The sequence below is a fragment of the Trachurus trachurus genome, assembly GCF_905171665.1.
Source record: "Trachurus trachurus genome assembly, chromosome: 17".
Classification (NCBI taxonomy): domain Eukaryota; kingdom Metazoa; phylum Chordata; class Actinopteri; order Carangiformes; family Carangidae; genus Trachurus; species Trachurus trachurus.
Genome location: NC_139900.1, coordinates 33,466,085 through 33,483,627, shown reverse-complemented (window position 1 = coordinate 33,483,627; position 17,543 = coordinate 33,466,085). Strand labels below are relative to the sequence as shown.

Here is a 17,543-nt window from a genome sequence, read left to right as displayed (position 1 = left end):
CGCTCTACATTTGTAGGCATTCATTTCTCATTAATGCATGCTACTAACTCAGCATCTCCTCTCTCCTGTGAGTTTTGTGTATTTTTCTCCCTCTCACACTTGCTGCAGATATTTCTGCCTCTGGAGCTGCAGAGTGTGGATCTGTGAATACAAACCACCTACTGCCCCCTGATTCTGAACTTATTACTCCTATTATTATCTTTTTTTTTCTTCTTCTTCTTTTTTTTTTTTTTTTTAGCAATTATTAACATAAACTGCCCCCCTTTCTCAACTTTTCCTTTTTTTTTTTTTAGGACGTCATGTGGCAAAATAAATAAATAAACAGAGAAAATGTCATTCAGATTCATATAGGATCATTTATGATCAAGAAGACAGAAGTCTTTCTTTTCTTTAACACTCAAACACACTAATATAACCCCAACAAATAGAGACTTGGCAGTGAGGACACACAGCAGTAGAAATCTGATCTGGGACCAGGCTGTGGCTCAAATCTGATCTGGGACCAGGCTGTGGCTCAGCAGCGCCCCCTGCTGCTGCTCATTCTTTCCTGCGCCACTTCACGGCAGCAGCAGCAGCAGCAGCAGCGTCTCTCCTGTCGCCAGCGGGACTGCCTGTCCTCAGAGGCAGTGTCTACAGCAATAACCAGTCTCATACGAACCACGACCTGCAGGCAAAATGGTGAGTCGATGCTGCTCTAATGGTTGTGTATTTAACCGGTGTGTATGAGAGGAAAGCCGGGCTGTCAGTCGCTCCGCCGAATAACCTTCATGTCCAGTCATAACCGTTTCAGCGCAACAAGCTGTAGCCAGCCTGTCAGGTGTGTGTGAGAGTGTGTGTGTGTGTGTTTCTGTGAAATGGATGCCGATGCCCGGTGTCATGCCCGGTGTTAGGTGATCGGATGAGGGCTCTGTGTGTTATCTGGTCCAACATACGCAGCAGCGGCAGCAGCTGATAAAGCAGGGCTGTGGCCTTCAGCGCACGGGCCGCTCTGCCTCCCTGTGACGTTCATAGCAAAGCCTTTAATATCAAGCTGCCGGAGCGTCACTGCACAAATATCATGTTCATATTATGTGATAAGGACAGCACATGGTCCACACATGTCTTAATGTCAATGCGATAACTTCTTTTTTCTTACTATAAACCGTGGCCGGACATTGAATTAAATGGGACTGCGTCACTCTTATTTCATAAGAGAGGCGACAAAATATGTAATTGCACATGGGCCTACAAAAAGACGTCACCGACAGAGAGCTGCAGCGCATTTCATTACAGGGCTCACACCGGTGGATGACCTAAAAATTGTTTAAAATTGTCTATTCTCCGTGATATCAGTGGGTTTGGTTAGGTCAGTGAATACCTGGGCATTAAATATTTGATATTTCCATAATATTTATGAATTTAATCTGCTAGAATTATGTTAAATAACACTGGATCAATGTTCTTCTTCCATATTAGTGCGTATTTCATAAGAGGTAAGCCTATACTAAAGCCCACATTGGCCTATGATATATTCTAAATATATTTTCAACCAAACATATCACCAAAGGCCTAATTGAACAAAAGAAATGTTTTAATCTTCCCTTGATTGATTAACACTTCCCTTTCATTTTAGGCCTCACTTTTATCTTATGATCCTATATGGGGCTAACCCTGTTACATATCAAATTATAAATTGGTGTTAGTAACTGGTTTTACCCCTTAATCATACATTTAAGTGCAGATTGAGCAACATATAGTGCATATATTTGTTGTCTTCAATTAGGAATTAAAATATTTGTATTGACTATTTTATGAACATTTCAGTTTAATGTCTATATTCATGTTTTGAGAGTAAGTTAAGGCCCAAAATGCACAGATTCTGTTCCCTTGTGATTGTGAAATGGTTCAGCTTGGTCCATTCAGCTGCAGCATGTGAGTGATGACTCATTAATTCCTGATCTTGTTGCTTGGTTAGAAACCAGGAGGTAAAGTCTTTATCTGGTGCCCACACTCCTCCTGGTCAGGCCGGTGGATTCAGTTTCAAACGGGTTTCTTTATTTAACTCAACTTGGAATGGCTGCAGAGTGGCCTTAAATAAATAGACATAATGAATACGATGAGACCCTGCTGGTTGTAAGTGGATGAAATTTAACCCCCCCTCTCCCCGACCCCCTCCCTTCCCATCAGGTGAACTTCACAGTGGATCAGATCCGTGCCATCATGGACAAGAAGTCCAACATCAGGAACATGTCTGTGATCGCCCACGTGGACCATGGGAAGTCCACGCTCACAGACTCCCTGGTGTCCAAGGCGGGGATCATTGCTTCGTCCCGTGCCGGAGAGACCCGTTTCACAGACACACGCAAAGACGAGCAGGAGCGCTGCATCACCATCAAATCAACGTATGTGGTTCAGGAGAGAGGGCTCAGTAATGGCTCTGTGTTCTTGTGCAAACTATTAAAGATGAACACCAAGGTGGAAGTCTCAAGCAGGAGTCAGTGTGCCACAATTAAAGTTAACTTCTTGGGGCTGGTGGTGAAGATAAACATGCTTAGATATTAAGCCTGATCTCCTTTATCAGGACTGTGGGTTGGTTTCATCAGACTGATTGACAACAGGAGGTAACAAGCCCACAACTGCCATTTAGATTCAGATTTTTAAATCCTCATTGGAGCATGAAAATAAGTTGTGATTCAAAAATAGAAAATATTTCGCACATCAATTTGGTGCGTATAGGAGATGGACAGGTAGATCCGCAAAAGTGAAGAATATAGAGAGTCCCGTACATTGTAATAAAGTAATAAAGTATAACAGTGTGCGTGAGTCTCTGTATTCTTCCTGGCTTTAAAATATGTAACATCACTTTTTCTTCACCCAAATCCCTGCTCACGTCTACTGAGAGAGAAGAGCACAGACCGAAATCTCTCATGTGAAATAACCAAACTATTTTAACTTGAGCACAAATTGGCGTGTTCAGACACCGTCCCTCACTGAGAAAACAGGTCCAATCACTCCCTGATAAGAACAACGACAGCAAAGTAATATGAAATGCTGAAATGCCTTCAGAGTTTTTGATCTGACAGAAATATATTTGAGCTTTTTCACGACCATCAAATTATCCATTGATACTAGGTCACAATATTTTTTATGTTTTCATGTTATTTGTTTAATTCTATTTCCTGTCTAGTGAATAGAGCAACCATTAAGAACAGCAGTACAACATGTTTGTCCCTTAATTTAGCCATTTTTAAATGGCATCTTTTAAAGCAGAAGTAAGCGATCCGGTCGTTTTGGCTAACTTCCTGTCAGCCGATGGAGTTAGCAGTCCCCGCCCTCGTCCCTACGTCACCACATTCACGCGCATCCCTTGGCTGCACACACAGAGAGGACCGCCCCTTTATGCCGTTCTCTCTCCTCATTGGATAAAGGTTGTAGGATACAAGGAAAGTTTTCTCCTCGGCTTACAGCAGAGTAGAGTGACTGACAGACCCGTGTTTCAGACCAAACACTCTATAGAAGTGATTGCTGTCGGAAGATATAACTATTTAAGACTTATATTAACACAAACATCCCGCTTACTTCTGCTTCAATATGTTGATTTATTTAGATATCAGTTTTCAAATATGTGGAGAGGATTCTTTTCATTAAAAAAAATTCCCTCATGATGTTTCTGTCTGAAGCCAGTAAATTTGCCAGTATTGTAACTGATTAGCATAGATAAGAATTAAATTGTTAAAGTGTCTCAAGTCCAATACTGTGATGATTCGCTGTAGAAATATATTCCTTCGCATTTATTAGTTAGATGAGGTGGTAGGTGGACAGAGATTATGCCCCCTGACTCTGACTGTTCCCTGTCCGTCGCTCAGGGCCATCTCCATGTACTACGAGCTTGGAGAGAACGACTTGACGTTCATCAAGCAGAGTAAAGACGGAAACGGCTTCCTCATCAACCTGATTGATTCTCCGGGTCACGTCGACTTCTCCTCTGAGGTCACTGCTGCCCTCAGGGTAACTGATGGAGCCATGGTGGTGGTGGACTGCGTCTCTGGTAAAGTTACATACCGTCTCGCATCTTTGCCTTCCCATCCCGCCCAACCAGCACGCACACACACACACACACACACACACACACATGCTTTTCACCTAGATTCACCTGTTTGTTTCCTCTGCCAGGTGTGTGCGTGCAGACTGAGACAGTGCTGCGACAGGCCATCGCCGAGCGCATCAAACCCGTTCTGATGATGAACAAGATGGACCGTGCTCTGCTTGAGCTTCAGCTGGAGCCAGATGAGCTCTTCCAAACCTTCCAGCGTATCGTGGAGAATGTCAACGTCATTATCTCCACCTATGGAGAGGATGAGGGAGGACCCATGGGGAACATCATGGTAGGGTACCACAAATAGCAAGGAAGGACAGTGCACGCACATCCAAGACAGTGCAGGCAGGTGCAGGACAAAAACTAACAAGAGGAAAAAAACAAACGATGTCCGCACAACTGCTATAATCAAGCTCCCAAAAATGTATTATAAGGACAACGTTTCGACCACTTGGGTCTTCATCAGGTCATCTGATGTGTAGGGGGGTGGGGCACTTAAATAGGGGGAGGTTACCAATAATCAATGGCACCTGTTACCCTCCCAACATAATCACAGTCGTTACATCAACACATGTTTACATATCCATAACAATCCATGGACAGGTCACGGTTTGAAGTAGCAGGCCTGAAACACTTAAAACATCAAAAGACATCATGGATTGTGTACATCAAAAATCTGTGCGATTACAAAACACATAATGAGATGAGACCCACATATAGCCTACACATAACCAAAACATTATCAGATACTAAATACGAGGCAATCAGTAACAAGAGATACAAAAAATATATGTACGCTAATATAGAGAAGATCAATAGAAAAAATATGTAGAAAGATATAGAAAAATATATATTTTTTATAAAAAACTATTTCGACATTATAGAAGAACAGTTACAGCAATCGAAATGTTACCAGAGAATAGCTATCAAAAACCCTTTAAAGGAATGGTTTAATGTCAAACTCTTCGTTTAAACCATTAGGCGACAGAGTATTTAAAGCATAGATGTGATAAGACTCTCGTTGCAGAAGCAAGCGCTCAGGGTACCACAAATACACACTAAAATAGCTTGAAAACAGATGTTTTATTTGTGTGTACTACAGTAATAACACTTTTCCATTCTCTCAGATCGACCCTGTTATCGGTACAGTTGGCTTTGGCTCTGGCCTCCACGGCTGGGCTTTCACCTTAAAGCAGTTCGCCGAGATGTATGTGGCTAAGTTCACTGCTAAAGGCGACTCTCAGCTGGGATCAGCAGAGAGGTGTAAGAAAGTGGAGGACATGATGAAGAAACTGTGGGGAGACAGGTAAACATGAAACATAAGACCGTGAGCTAACATCAGGCTTTGAAGCAGCGCGTCCTCTCTGGTTGCTTCAGTGATGTTGTTCTTTAAAATGTTCTTGCACCTTAAGGATGTTCAGTGGAAAATTAATGTCAACTTGATATTTATATGTCATGTTTTAATTAAAAATTGTATCTTCCAGATATTTTGATCCAAGTGTCGGCAAGTTCAGCAAGTCCCCCACAGGTCCAGATGGTCAGAAACTTCCTCGCACCTTTTCCCAGCTTGTTTTGGACCCCATCTTTAAGGTAATTGAAAATGCTCTCAGACGACCCTGCAGTTTGAAACTAATTTATGTGATGAATAATGTAAATTTACATATTCTGTATATCTATATGGCTCCAAATTAATTCATTTATGACCTTAATGCCCTTTGGTAGCATAGAAAATTACACTTCAGAGGATGGCAAGTGGATAAAACGTTAAAAATATCATATGAATAGAGATTCTGACCAGTAAAGGATGAAAAATTATGTCTTATTTCTTTGCTCTCTCTCTCTCTCCTCTTAGGTGTTTGATGCCATTATGAATTTCAAGAAGGACGAGACAGCAAAACTCATCGAAAAGCTTGACGTCAAGCTGGACTCGGAGGACAAGGAGAAGGAGGGGAAGCCTCTGCTGAAGGCTGTGATGCGTCGCTGGCTGCCCGCTGGAGAGGCCCTGCTCCAGATGATCACCATCCACCTGCCCTCCCCCGTCACTGCACAGAAATACCGCTGTGAGCTCCTCTACGAGGGGCCCGGGGACGACGAGGCTGCCATGGGTCAGTAGTAGAACGTCTTTCACCGACGAGCAAACCTGATGATCCCTTGACTTGATTTTGAAACATACTATCTTCTCTTCTGCTCAGGTATTAAGAACTGTGATCCCAAGGCTCCTCTGATTATGTACATTTCCAAGATGGTGCCAACCAGCGATAAGGGTCGTTTCTACGCCTTTGGCCGCGTGTTCTCTGGATGTGTGTCCACTGGCTTGAAGGTGCGCATCATGGGGCCAAACTTCACACCTGGGAAGAAAGAGGACCTCTATGTTAAACCCATCCAGAGGTGAGACAGTTTGACAGTACAGAGACCAGGGCTTTTCTACTGCCCCTTGTGTTTTCTGGGATTTGTTGGCAACGTTTTTTTTTGTTTTTTTTCAAAACATCCCTCTCCTCTTTCATCCAGGACCATTCTGATGATGGGCCGGTATGTGGAGCCCATTGAAGACGTCCCATGTGGCAACATCGTAGGTCTTGTTGGGGTGGACCAGTTCCTTGTTAAAACAGGGACCATTACCACCTTTGAACAGGTAGTGTGTTGTTTATATCTCCTGTATGAACTGATCCTGTAGCTTTATACACAGCGATGCATTAATTATTCACGCTGTTGGAACAACTCATCCTGCTGCAACAACATAAACCGCCGGCGTGTCATTTGTTGCCTCCTGTCCTCAGGCCCACAACATGAGGGTGATGAAGTTCAGCGTGAGCCCCGTGGTCAGAGTCGCCGTTGAGGCCAAGAACCCCGCTGACCTGCCCAAGCTGGTGGAGGGTCTGAAGCGCCTGGCCAAGTCCGACCCCATGGTGCAGTGCATCATCGAGGAGTCCGGGGAGCACATCGTCGCTGGAGCAGGAGAGCTGCACCTGGAGATCTGCCTGAAAGACCTGGAGGAGGACCACGCCTGCATTCCACTGAAGGTGAGCGAGCAGGACAGAGCTGCAGAGGTGTTGTGAAGAGGTGCTGAAGTAAAAATATCATATTTGCTGGAACTGTCACTATATTCTAATAGTCGGACATTAAATGGGTAATTTAGGTCATTTTAATCCAACTCCTCTGGCTCCACCTACAGCCTGTAATCGTATTTACCAAAATCCACCGCGACCGAATATTCTCCACCAGTCAGGTAGCAGCATCGTAGTAAACTGACGAAAGTGAAAGTAAAGTCTGCGACTTGGTCAGAAATTTCAAGATGACACACAGTCAGCTCCCTCTTTTCACCTCTGTCAACCCCCCTCCCTCCGTCCACACACACACAGACACACACATTGGGTTCTGTGGGTGCTTTTATGGCTACTTTGTGTGTGTGTGTGCCTGCACGTGTGTGTGTGTGTCTGTGTGTGTAGGGGGTGCTCGGCAGAGGTTCATAAAGGGACCTGACGGAGTATTGTATTGAAATTTCCGACCAAGCCGCAGAGTTTACTTGGAGCTTTAAGTGAAAAAGACAGATATTTGGATGTTAGTTAGTTAGTTAGTTAGTTAGTTAGTTAGTTAGTTAGTTTAAGTTTATTTCGGACATGTTAAAAGAAATAAAACATAATACAGAAATGGACAGACATAACATATAAAAACTTAGCAAAAACAACATATGAACAAAAAAAGAAATATATATATATATATATATATATATATATATATATATATATATATATATATATATATATATATATATATATATATATATATAATAAAAAAATAAAAGAAAATAATTGAAAAATAAAGGTAATTAGATTTTTTTGTTTTGTTTTGTTTTGTTTGTTTATTTGTTTGTTATCTAGTCATTATTACTTGAATTTATCTATCAAGTTATCTAGTCATTATAATATATACAGTAAGTTAATTTATGAGTTATTTAACTGGATTTATTCTAATATATTATTATATTTATATACATATAGATTTATTCTAACATATGATTACTAATCTTTATCTCTCTATATAGTCATATACATATAAAAACATATACAAACACATTCATACATACAAAGACAAACTGAAAGTAACATGAACCGAGCAACAATGTTGTTAGTGAAAACTCCTTATTGCATTTAAATGAATACGTCCATATAAAAGAGCAGGAGTCCGAACAGATCCAGTCTCATTGCTTTACTTAAAGCAGAAGTGAGTGATCCGGTCGTTTGGGCTAATGCTGCGTTCCAGGCAGGCTTTTGAAACCGTAAATTACAGCTTCAAGTCACAACTTACGACTTTGTAGCGTTCCAGGCAACCCACTCGTGTTTTTCCGACCTGTTTTACCGGTGAAAGTCACTATAACGGCCACTCGTAACTTCCGACCGGTGAACTCGTACCAGATCGAACTGGTACCACTTCACGGTCTGAAAAATACGAGTTTCCTTGAACGCACCATAACAGTCCTCGTCCCTACGTCGCCACATTCACGGCGTCCCTTGGCTGCACACACAGCCCTGCATGCCGTTCTCTCTCCTCATTGGATAAAAACTGTAGGATACGATAAATGTTTTCTCCTCGGCTCAGAGCAGAGCAGAGGGACTGACAGACCCGTGTTTCAGTCCAAACACTCTATGTAAGTGATTGCTGTCGGAAGATATAACTATTTAAGACTTATATTAACACAAATATATCACTTACTTCTGCTTTAAGTACAAAAACGCCTCAAATTCTCTTGGCTGCACTCGTGCCATAAAAAATGTATAAATATTTGATATGAGGAAGGACATTTTCACCCACATCCTCACTTCTGATTGACTCTCCTGTTGTCTCTTTCTAGAAATCAGATCCAGTCGTATCCTACAGAGAGACAGTGGCAGAGGAGTCGAACCAGATGTGTCTGTCCAAGTCCCCCAACAAGCACAATCGTCTCTTCATGAAGTGCCGCCCCTTCCCCGACGGCCTGGCTGAAGACATCGAGAAGGGGGACGTCACCGCTCGACAGGAGCTTAAGGCTCGTGCCCGCTACCTCGCGGACAAGTACGAGTGGGAGGTGACAGAAGCCAGGAAGATCTGGTGCTTCGGTCCGGACGGAAGCGGGCCCAACCTGCTGACGGACATGACGAAGGGAGTCCAGTACCTCAACGAGATCAAGGATAGCGTTGTGGCCGGTTTCCAGTGGGCGACTAAAGAGGTGGGCGACAATTACTCTTTTTTTTTTTTTTTAATACTTTATTTACAGTTTTTAACTTTACAAAACTGTACAAAACATAACACAGTAAAGGAACAGTCACACATAAAAGAAAACAGAAGAAAAGAAAAAGAAAAAAGGGGCTGCCAGACATTTATAAATTTACCTTTTACATAAATAGACTCAGAGAAAGAAAAACATAGTTGCAGTTGTTAAAGTAAAGCAAGTACCATGTGAAAGTTTAAGTCAGGTATCACACCTGACATTGGGTCAGGAAGGGTCCCCAAATTCTCTCGAATCTGTTCTGTTCATTGGGTTTGTGCAGGCGCAGTCTTTCCATTTGAATAACCGATAACATCTCGCTGAACCAATGAGCGAAGGTGGGAGGAGTGGTAGACTTCCAAGTTAAGAGAATAAGTTTCTTGGCCACCACCATCCCTAGGTGCAGAGCGACCTGACAATTACTCTCGACTCCAGTTAGAGGTTTAGGTTTAAAGGCTGTGTGGAATCGGATTCATCTGTGATATTATCTGTCTTTATGTCGCAGGGTGTTCTGTGTGAGGAGAACATGCGCGCAATTCGCTTCGACATTCATGACGTGACGCTGCACGCGGACGCCATCCACCGCGGCGGAGGACAGATTATTCCCACAGCTCGTAGGGTTCTGTACGCCGCCCAGCTCACAGCTCAGCCACGTCTCATGGAGCCCGTCTACCTGGTGGAGATCCAGGTACGTAAAGAGGCGCCTCTCGCCTCCGTGAATCTCTGTAAATACTCGATATTCAGTTATTGGTGCTCGTCAACAGTCCCCGTGTCTTGACTGCTGTGTCTTTTTGTCTACACACAGTGCCCCGAGCAGGTGGTGGGTGGAATCTATGGTGTGTTGAACAGGAAACGAGGTCACGTGTTTGAGGAATCCCAAGTGATGGGAACCCCTATGTTTGTGGTGAAAGCCTTCCTGCCTGTCAACGAGTCCTTCGGTGAGTGTGTGGCTCAGTGTGTGTATCTTTTATCGTGGGATCAAACTCTTACTTTCATAATAAATTAACCTTTTAGATTAGGTTTAGGTTTAGGATTAAGTAATTTGACCCAAAGGAGCAGAAAAAAATCTGTTTATCTGTTTTTTGTTAGTCATTTTAGCAGAGCAGGCTTATGGGAAGGCTTCATGAGTCAAATATCAGTCAGTGAAGGAAAAACTGGAAAAAAGGTGTTAAGATTCAGTTGGATCATTGGGGTGTCTGTGAGGATCCATATCAGTGTGTCTTATCATTATACACAAACATCATATTATACACATAGCTAAATGATTTTAAGATCTCAGCTCTACACCACTACACATATTATAAAACCTGTTTACACATACTCAGTTCTCATTTTGACTTTCCAGCAAGTAACCAATAGTTATGAAAGTGTGAAGCAATCCCAACTGCATGTGCATCAGAGTCACATTCTTGGCAGAGAAAGATGTTCTACAATTTGAAACAGTGCTATTTATATCTGTACTCGTTTCCTCCAGGGTTCACGGCTGACCTGCGCAGTAATACTGGAGGCCAGGCCTTCCCTCAGTGCGTCTTCGACCACTGGCAGATTCTCCAGGGAGACCCCAGCGACGCCACCACCAGACCTTTCCAAGTTGTTGCAGAAATTAGGAAGCGCAAAGGTCTGAAGGAGGGCATTCCTGCACTCGACAACTACTTGGACAAACTGTAAACACTGAGCTTGGATTAAAAAAAACCCAACCAAACAAAAAAAACCAAATCAATCTCTAAACCCTATCCCGTGGGCACTTTAAAATCTTTGCACAGGCTTAAAGGTACATTGCACAAATTGTTTTGACTTTGAGTCCCGAGCAGAAACGAAGCTTATGCTTTTGTTGTAGGCTAGTGGAAGCAGTAATGCTTTTTTTCATTTCACAGCTACAGTACACCAAGTGCCTAGGGCCAAGGGTTTTGGGGAACAATTGGATCAAAGCAGTTGTATTATCAATTTCTTGTTTCTTCTATTCCTCTTTTCACCCCACTCATCTGCCAGGATGGGCCTGTACAGTGCACTGTGATACTGCTGCAATAATGCGTATTTAAATGGAACATGGCCAGATAAAAACCATGGAAACCACAATAAAGTGTTACAGAAGTCAAAACTCGCTGGATTGGACATTTGTTCAGTGGATGTAATGAATTAAAAACATTCAACTAATGATGAAAAGTGGCTCCTGAACTTCTGTCATTGCTCCAGTCAGCAGGTACGAACTGAAGCATTTGTTTGGGGAACTACACCATTAGACTTGTTAGATAAGATAATTACCAGATGTATCTCCCATGAGGCCCTGGGGCAACAATTTAGTTGGGACTCTAGTGCTAAATGATTAGCCAATTAATTGATTAGTCACCTGACAGAAAGTCAATAGGCATCCTTTTTTTCTTTTTGAGGAAAACACTCAAAAATGTGATTCTTGCATGTCAAGTTTAGTACTGTACTGTTGGTCGGACAAATCAAGGACTTACAACATGTTTAACTTTTAATAATGATGGGTGTTTTTCACTTTTTCTGTACATTTTTTGAAGTAAACAGTGGGTTATTAGAGAAAATAACTCTCAGATGATAGAATCATTTTTGATTAGTTTTACAGTGTTTCTAAAAATAAGAGAATACAGCCCCTCTACACAACATATGACCACAAGATGGATGACAGAGGACCCCTCATGTCGATATTGATCATCCATGGGAAGAATGGCCATCGTAGCTCCATTCAGAGATGTCACAATTCAGCTACTGTCCAAGTGCAGCACATGGCTGTCAATGTGCATGATACTATATGTCTGTCTGGCTGGGAGCTGTTACCATGCAACCAGTAAATTATCCAGTAAAGTAATGTTTGGCTTTGTATCACAAAAAACCAAGCAGTGTAATTATTGCAACTATTTTTTACACACATTAAAGTAAATTCGCCAAAAATGTACCATACTGTAAAGACCACTAAATGGTTTCCTCAATTCATTTATTCTTGCTCACTTTTACTTTTTCATTCATATTTCATTCAATTAGAAAAAGTTCTTGACATGACCCTGTAAAAACATGAACTTGAGAGATACTGATAATTGGATTGGTTGAATTGGCCAAGGTATGTAGGCTCTTTCCCCATTTTTATGCTCTGCTAAACTAAGTGGCTTCTGAGTTCAGTCCAACATTATTTTTAAAGGACAGACTTAAAGGTGGTACCAATCCTCACCAACTCTGCAATACAGCATAAAAAGCATGTTCTCCCAAAATGAGGAATTTCTGTTTTAGATTAAAAAAAATAAACAAGCACCACAGTCCTTTTCCTCACTCTTTAATCAATAGTTATTTCAAGTTACATATATAATGTTAATAAATGCCACTTTAATATACAACCCATTAACTCCTGCACCAAGAGGGAAAGCTCTTCCACCCACACTTTTTAAAACAAAGCTGAAAAGAAACATATCAGAAGAGTCAGTGTGCATCCATAGAACTACCAAATGAACATATGCAAGGCCAAGAAGTGCAAGGTATCTTGGGTATAGGCAACTACCAAGCAAGGACACAAGATAATCACAGATTGTACTGTATGTAGAAACCCCCCAAAATTGCTTACCATGATTATATTGTTAAGAGTCATTTTTAGTTTGGTTCAAATTTGCCAACAGTTCATAAAGCCCAAGAGGTCTGTGAGTCTATGGAAGTTACAGCTGATGTGGAATTGAATGGAAATGCTGGTCTGTACTGGACAATGATGAGGATCTTTTCTTGGAAAATCTGATGTACTGTACATTCATACAGTTGCGACTCTCCTTTGCACTAATGCCGTGGAATAGAGAAAGGGGAATCGTACAGCTCAAGTAAAATTCAGTGTCAAGCCTTTATGCCGTAAAAATTCATAGCAGGGACATGGATACTGTGAATGATCTAAGAGGCTCCTCCCTCCCTCCCTCCCTCCTTCCCTTGTGGAGACGGTTACAGTCATGTCTGTTTTGGAGGCTGGCATCACTACGACACAAAGGGATAAAGGAAGCCGCTAAGAAAGAGAGAGACAGCATCTCAAATGACAAGCTACGCCCCATGTAGTGACCTACATCGCCTCACAGCTATTAGTCTTCCCATGTGGCCAACAGTAGTGCACTATATGGAGGGAACAGTCAATAATAATGTCTGACAGATTAGTCCCCAGTACGGCGGCTGAGGTGTGGCCCTGCGCTGATGTCAGGTTGTCACATTTGATGGAGGATCGATGCGATGTCAGAGGTGACTATGTGTAGAAGATGACCTCGGGTATCTGTCCGTCCTCCACGGAAGTGCCGTTGTTGTTGCCTGCTGCGTAGCAGAAGGTGAAACAGGTCTTTGTGCCGGTGGATGATGACTCATGCGTTACCTTTCGCATTCCCTTAGTCCCATAATGAGAGTCTGGGCCCTGCAAGCCAGAAAAAGAAGAGTCTGAATACACACGGCATGCGCATGTTAATAATAAATACGTTCTTGATATTTGCTGTCAACGCTTCCCAGACCTTAAGCGTAGCACAGGCAGTGTAGTTGACGTTGGGTAGAATCTCCACCGGTTCTTTGAACATGACTCTGAAGGTGTTGGCTGACCCGTCACAGCTGAAGCCGGTGTCATTCTGGCCCAGAACCGTGTTACTGTCGGTGTGAATTATCTGCATGAAGAGAGAGGGAGGGGTGGGTGGGGGGGGTCAGGACAGGAGGAGCTTCAACACAACAGTGAAACCAGGTTTCTGTAAGGTCTGGGTCCATACCTGTATGTTGACTTGGTAGTCTGTGGGTCCATGTATGGAGCCGTAAAGGCCGAAACCAACCACAAATATCCTTCTATTTACCGAGAACCTGAGAGGAGACAGGGAGCATGTGGAGGGTTCAATGGCAATGCTGCCGAGCTATACAACTATATGTAGGCCTACACTATCTTATTTTCCATCCCAAAGTAGTTTTCTGTTTAGAAAACAGACCTTTACACATTAGACATTTTGACTTGTCATGGCAGGAAAAGCATGCGTGTGCAACTAATTGCATTAATGATGACTGTGCTTTTTAAACGTCTCAGTAAGGTACGACAGCGAGCCGGTTTGCAAACTGGGGCACTTAAATTTAGCAGAGCACTTCATTAATGTTAGTAGTTACACCTGCTTTTCCTGCTTCAACAAGACAAAATGTCTGCTGTGAAAATAAAAGATCTTTTAGAGACTACAACTCTCATCCATGATCGCATTTTGGAAATACTGTCCTCCAAGACCAGGACTGCTATATACTCTGCCCTATATAACGTTTTAAAATATTTCAACTACCTGACAAAAAAAAGCAATGTCCAAGACATGTATCCTCCTTAATGTTAACAAACCCAAAAAGCAACGTACCTATGTTGTGACTTTACACCTATTAGGGGCCTATCATAATATGTGTCTGATAGTCAATCTCCTGGTTATTATAGAGAATACTTTTCAATGTCTGCAGTCGATAAAGTAGTGAATGAGTGAACAAAGGAGAAAATTGTGGTAATGCTAACAAACTAGAATCTCTGGCCCTCTGTTATCCAATGTAATATAAGTAAAGTTTGGCCACATTGTGTTTTTAATGGTCAGTTCTTAACTGAATACATTGACATCAATCTCTCTCACCAAATCATTAATTCATAAAGGTTTGCATAAAATGAAAAATGTTTAAATGCAGCAAATGTAATCAGTACTGAAAGAGTGGTACCATTTCATTTTCTTATTCTTGGGTTAAACTGTGAGAGCTGACTCATTTTCACTGACTACAGTGTAATTATCTTGGCGGACTAAAATCATAGACCATTTTTGTCTGTAAATAATAGATTACATTTAATTAATATGTCATGATATCCGACTTAATTTAAATTATTTTTCTGCAAAGAGACTGAGGCCAATTTTTTTTTTTTAATTCTCTTCACTCCCATTACTCACCGTATGCGGTCACTTGTCCCGCTGTAGCCCCAGCGGCTTTCCACCTGTCCAAAACGTGTGATGCTGCACTCCTTCCCGCGGAGGCAGCAGCGAGGCCGGTCGATGAAATCTACACGAGGCTTTGGGTTTACTGTGAAATGCAGGAACAGACTTACCACCTCTCTGTCAGTAAGAATACTGGACTGGGCTGGACCTGGGGGCACGATGACACAACCAAAAGACAAAGATCAGAGTCGGACAAAGATCAGAATTTTGGGAGATGAAAGAGTCAACAAAGAGCGAGAGCAGTGCAAACATAAGAGGTAAAGGAACAGCGTCGGTCGTTTACCTGCAGCAAACTCCTCGATGGTCATGAGAGGGAAGCGGATGAGTGTGAGAGCTTTGCCCAGGACTTTGCGTTTGTTCTCGGGTGTGGGCTGCAACTGCTGCCTGTGAGCTTCAGCATCCGCCCAACGCACGGCAGCTCCAAACAAACGCACCTCCCTCACACCCAGAGTGTCCCGCTCCAAAACTGCCACCAATGTATCTAACAGAAGTAGAGACAACAATGAATGGTGAGCTAAGAGCCATCGAAGGAGTGGAAACGTCTCTTTGAGTGAGGAGATTTTACCCAGGTCTATGTCTGTAAAGCCTTCAGCAGCGAGAGCATCTCCAGTGTTCTTATCAATATTTTCTAAACAAAGGCTGGCGAGCTGAGGCTCATCAAACAACCGTGCCTGGAAACAAAATAAAACATCAGTTAATGTAATGTATTTGTACACGTCGGTCCAGTTACAGCTTCAGTTTTGTGAAGCTGTAACTGGACCTACACAACTACATTTCAAAGTACTGTATGAAGAAATAACTTGTATTAGTTTAATTTGAGGTGCAGTCCAACAAATATGCACCAAAGTGGGAAGTTTAACCTGTGAAGCAGCAAAAAATAATTTTTGCCTCTCTGTTGTTATCTTCAAGGTGGAAGAACTTGCGGAGTTTTTCAGCATATACAGGACTGACTACAGTTTCCCCCCGCTGTTAAACAGATCATGAACTCAGACATCCAATGGCCTGCTGTGCAGATTTGTGATATGCATTCACAAACCATTGATGTGTGGGTGTTCATGAAACCATGCTGCTACAATCTGCACTGATTAGACATTACAAGATGATCAGGGACTCTCACCTGTGTGAGCAGCATGAAGGCATTGTCTGCTCTCAGATTCTTCTTGAGGAACTCCACACAGTGAGCCTCCAGGGCCGGCACTGCATACTTCTTAGCTGTATAGAGCGTGGTCATCACTGTCTCAGGCCCGATCTGGACTTCATCAGAGTAGAGAAACCTGTGGGTGGTGATAACACAAATTCAAAAGACAGCCTGAATCATAATCATGATGGATTAATGATGCATCATCTGATCCTACATTTTACTGTCGAATATTACTATTGTCTAGGTAAAATATCACAATGATGATGATGATGATGATGATGCACATCCGATTGCAGGACATCTGCATCATCACACGCTGTGCCTCATTACTTTAGCAGGGCCAGAAAAGCAGCTGGTTCCACATCAGGGAGCTCGATCTCCGTGGAGGTCGTCGCCATCCCCCCGTTGAACATGGCATCGAAGACCGCGCTCCCCACAGCCAGGACAAACCTGCCAATGTCAGCGGCCACAGCGACAACAAGCAGCATTAGAGAGGTCGAGCGGCTTCACTTTACACATTAACAACCTTTACGCAGCGGATGTTGGGACGATGCCCACCCACACCGCTGTTAGTTAGTGCGCTCACCTGTGTGCGGGTATCCTCTGGACTCCCATTCCTTTGCCCACTAAAAAATGAACGTCACTCAGCACCTCGTTGTTGAACAGGAAGGCGAACCTCTCTTTGACGGTGCTCTTCGTCGCCTGCCAGTTGTACACCGGCTCTCGGTACACCAGCACCGACGCAGCGGCCGGAGTGGCGGTCGGCGCCGCCTGCGACGCGTTGGAGGCTGCGGTCGCTGCCATGTTGGACGCCGGGGTGGCCATGGCCCCGGCTGCCGCAGCACCTGCCGCAGCGCCGGGCTGCTGCAGGGAGTTCTGCGCAGTCGACGGAGCTCCGGTCGAAGCTCCGTTGCTGTCTCCGCCGCCAGGCCCCAGCTGCGGGTTGGGGCGCCGCGGCGGCCCCTGCGCTCCCCCCGCCGCACCGGCCGCTCCGCCGTTGGACGCGGGCATGGAGAAGACGCTGTTACTGGGCTGGCTGTTTCCCAAAGGACCCGGGCCGGAGAAGTTAAGGCAAGGAGGCCTGCCGCTGTTGTCTCCAGCAGCCATCTTGAACCTAGCGTAGGCGTAAAC

General features: G+C 43.4%; 2 protein-coding genes across 2 annotated transcripts; one reads left to right on the top strand and one right to left on the bottom strand.

Moving 5' to 3' along the window:
- The first annotated feature begins 513 nt into the window (after window positions 1-513).
- LOC311001092 (elongation factor 2b) lies at window positions 514-11,480 on the top strand. Its single transcript, XM_083992056.1, has 14 exons — window positions 514-678; window positions 2,167-2,381; window positions 3,846-4,027; window positions 4,153-4,364; window positions 5,203-5,381; window positions 5,560-5,665; window positions 5,928-6,180; window positions 6,268-6,463; window positions 6,584-6,707; window positions 6,853-7,095; window positions 8,925-9,278; window positions 9,823-10,005; window positions 10,123-10,255; window positions 10,792-11,480. The coding sequence occupies exons 1-14, from the start codon at window positions 676-678 to the stop codon at window positions 10,983-10,985; spliced, it is 2,577 nt and encodes an 858-aa protein (XP_083848182.1). The 5' UTR covers window positions 514-675; the 3' UTR covers window positions 10,986-11,480.
- Window positions 11,481-11,780: 300 nt separating this feature from the next.
- Window positions 11,781-17,543, bottom strand: btbd2b (BTB (POZ) domain containing 2b). The gene is made up of 9 exons (XM_083992070.1): window positions 16,999-17,543; window positions 16,743-16,862; window positions 16,389-16,545; window positions 15,837-15,942; window positions 15,555-15,752; window positions 15,227-15,419; window positions 14,045-14,132; window positions 13,799-13,945; window positions 11,781-13,704 (listed from the first exon to the last, which is right to left on the bottom strand). The coding sequence occupies exons 1-9, from the start codon at window positions 17,517-17,519 to the stop codon at window positions 13,543-13,545; spliced, it is 1,692 nt and encodes a 563-aa protein (XP_083848196.1). The 5' UTR covers window positions 17,520-17,543; the 3' UTR covers window positions 11,781-13,542.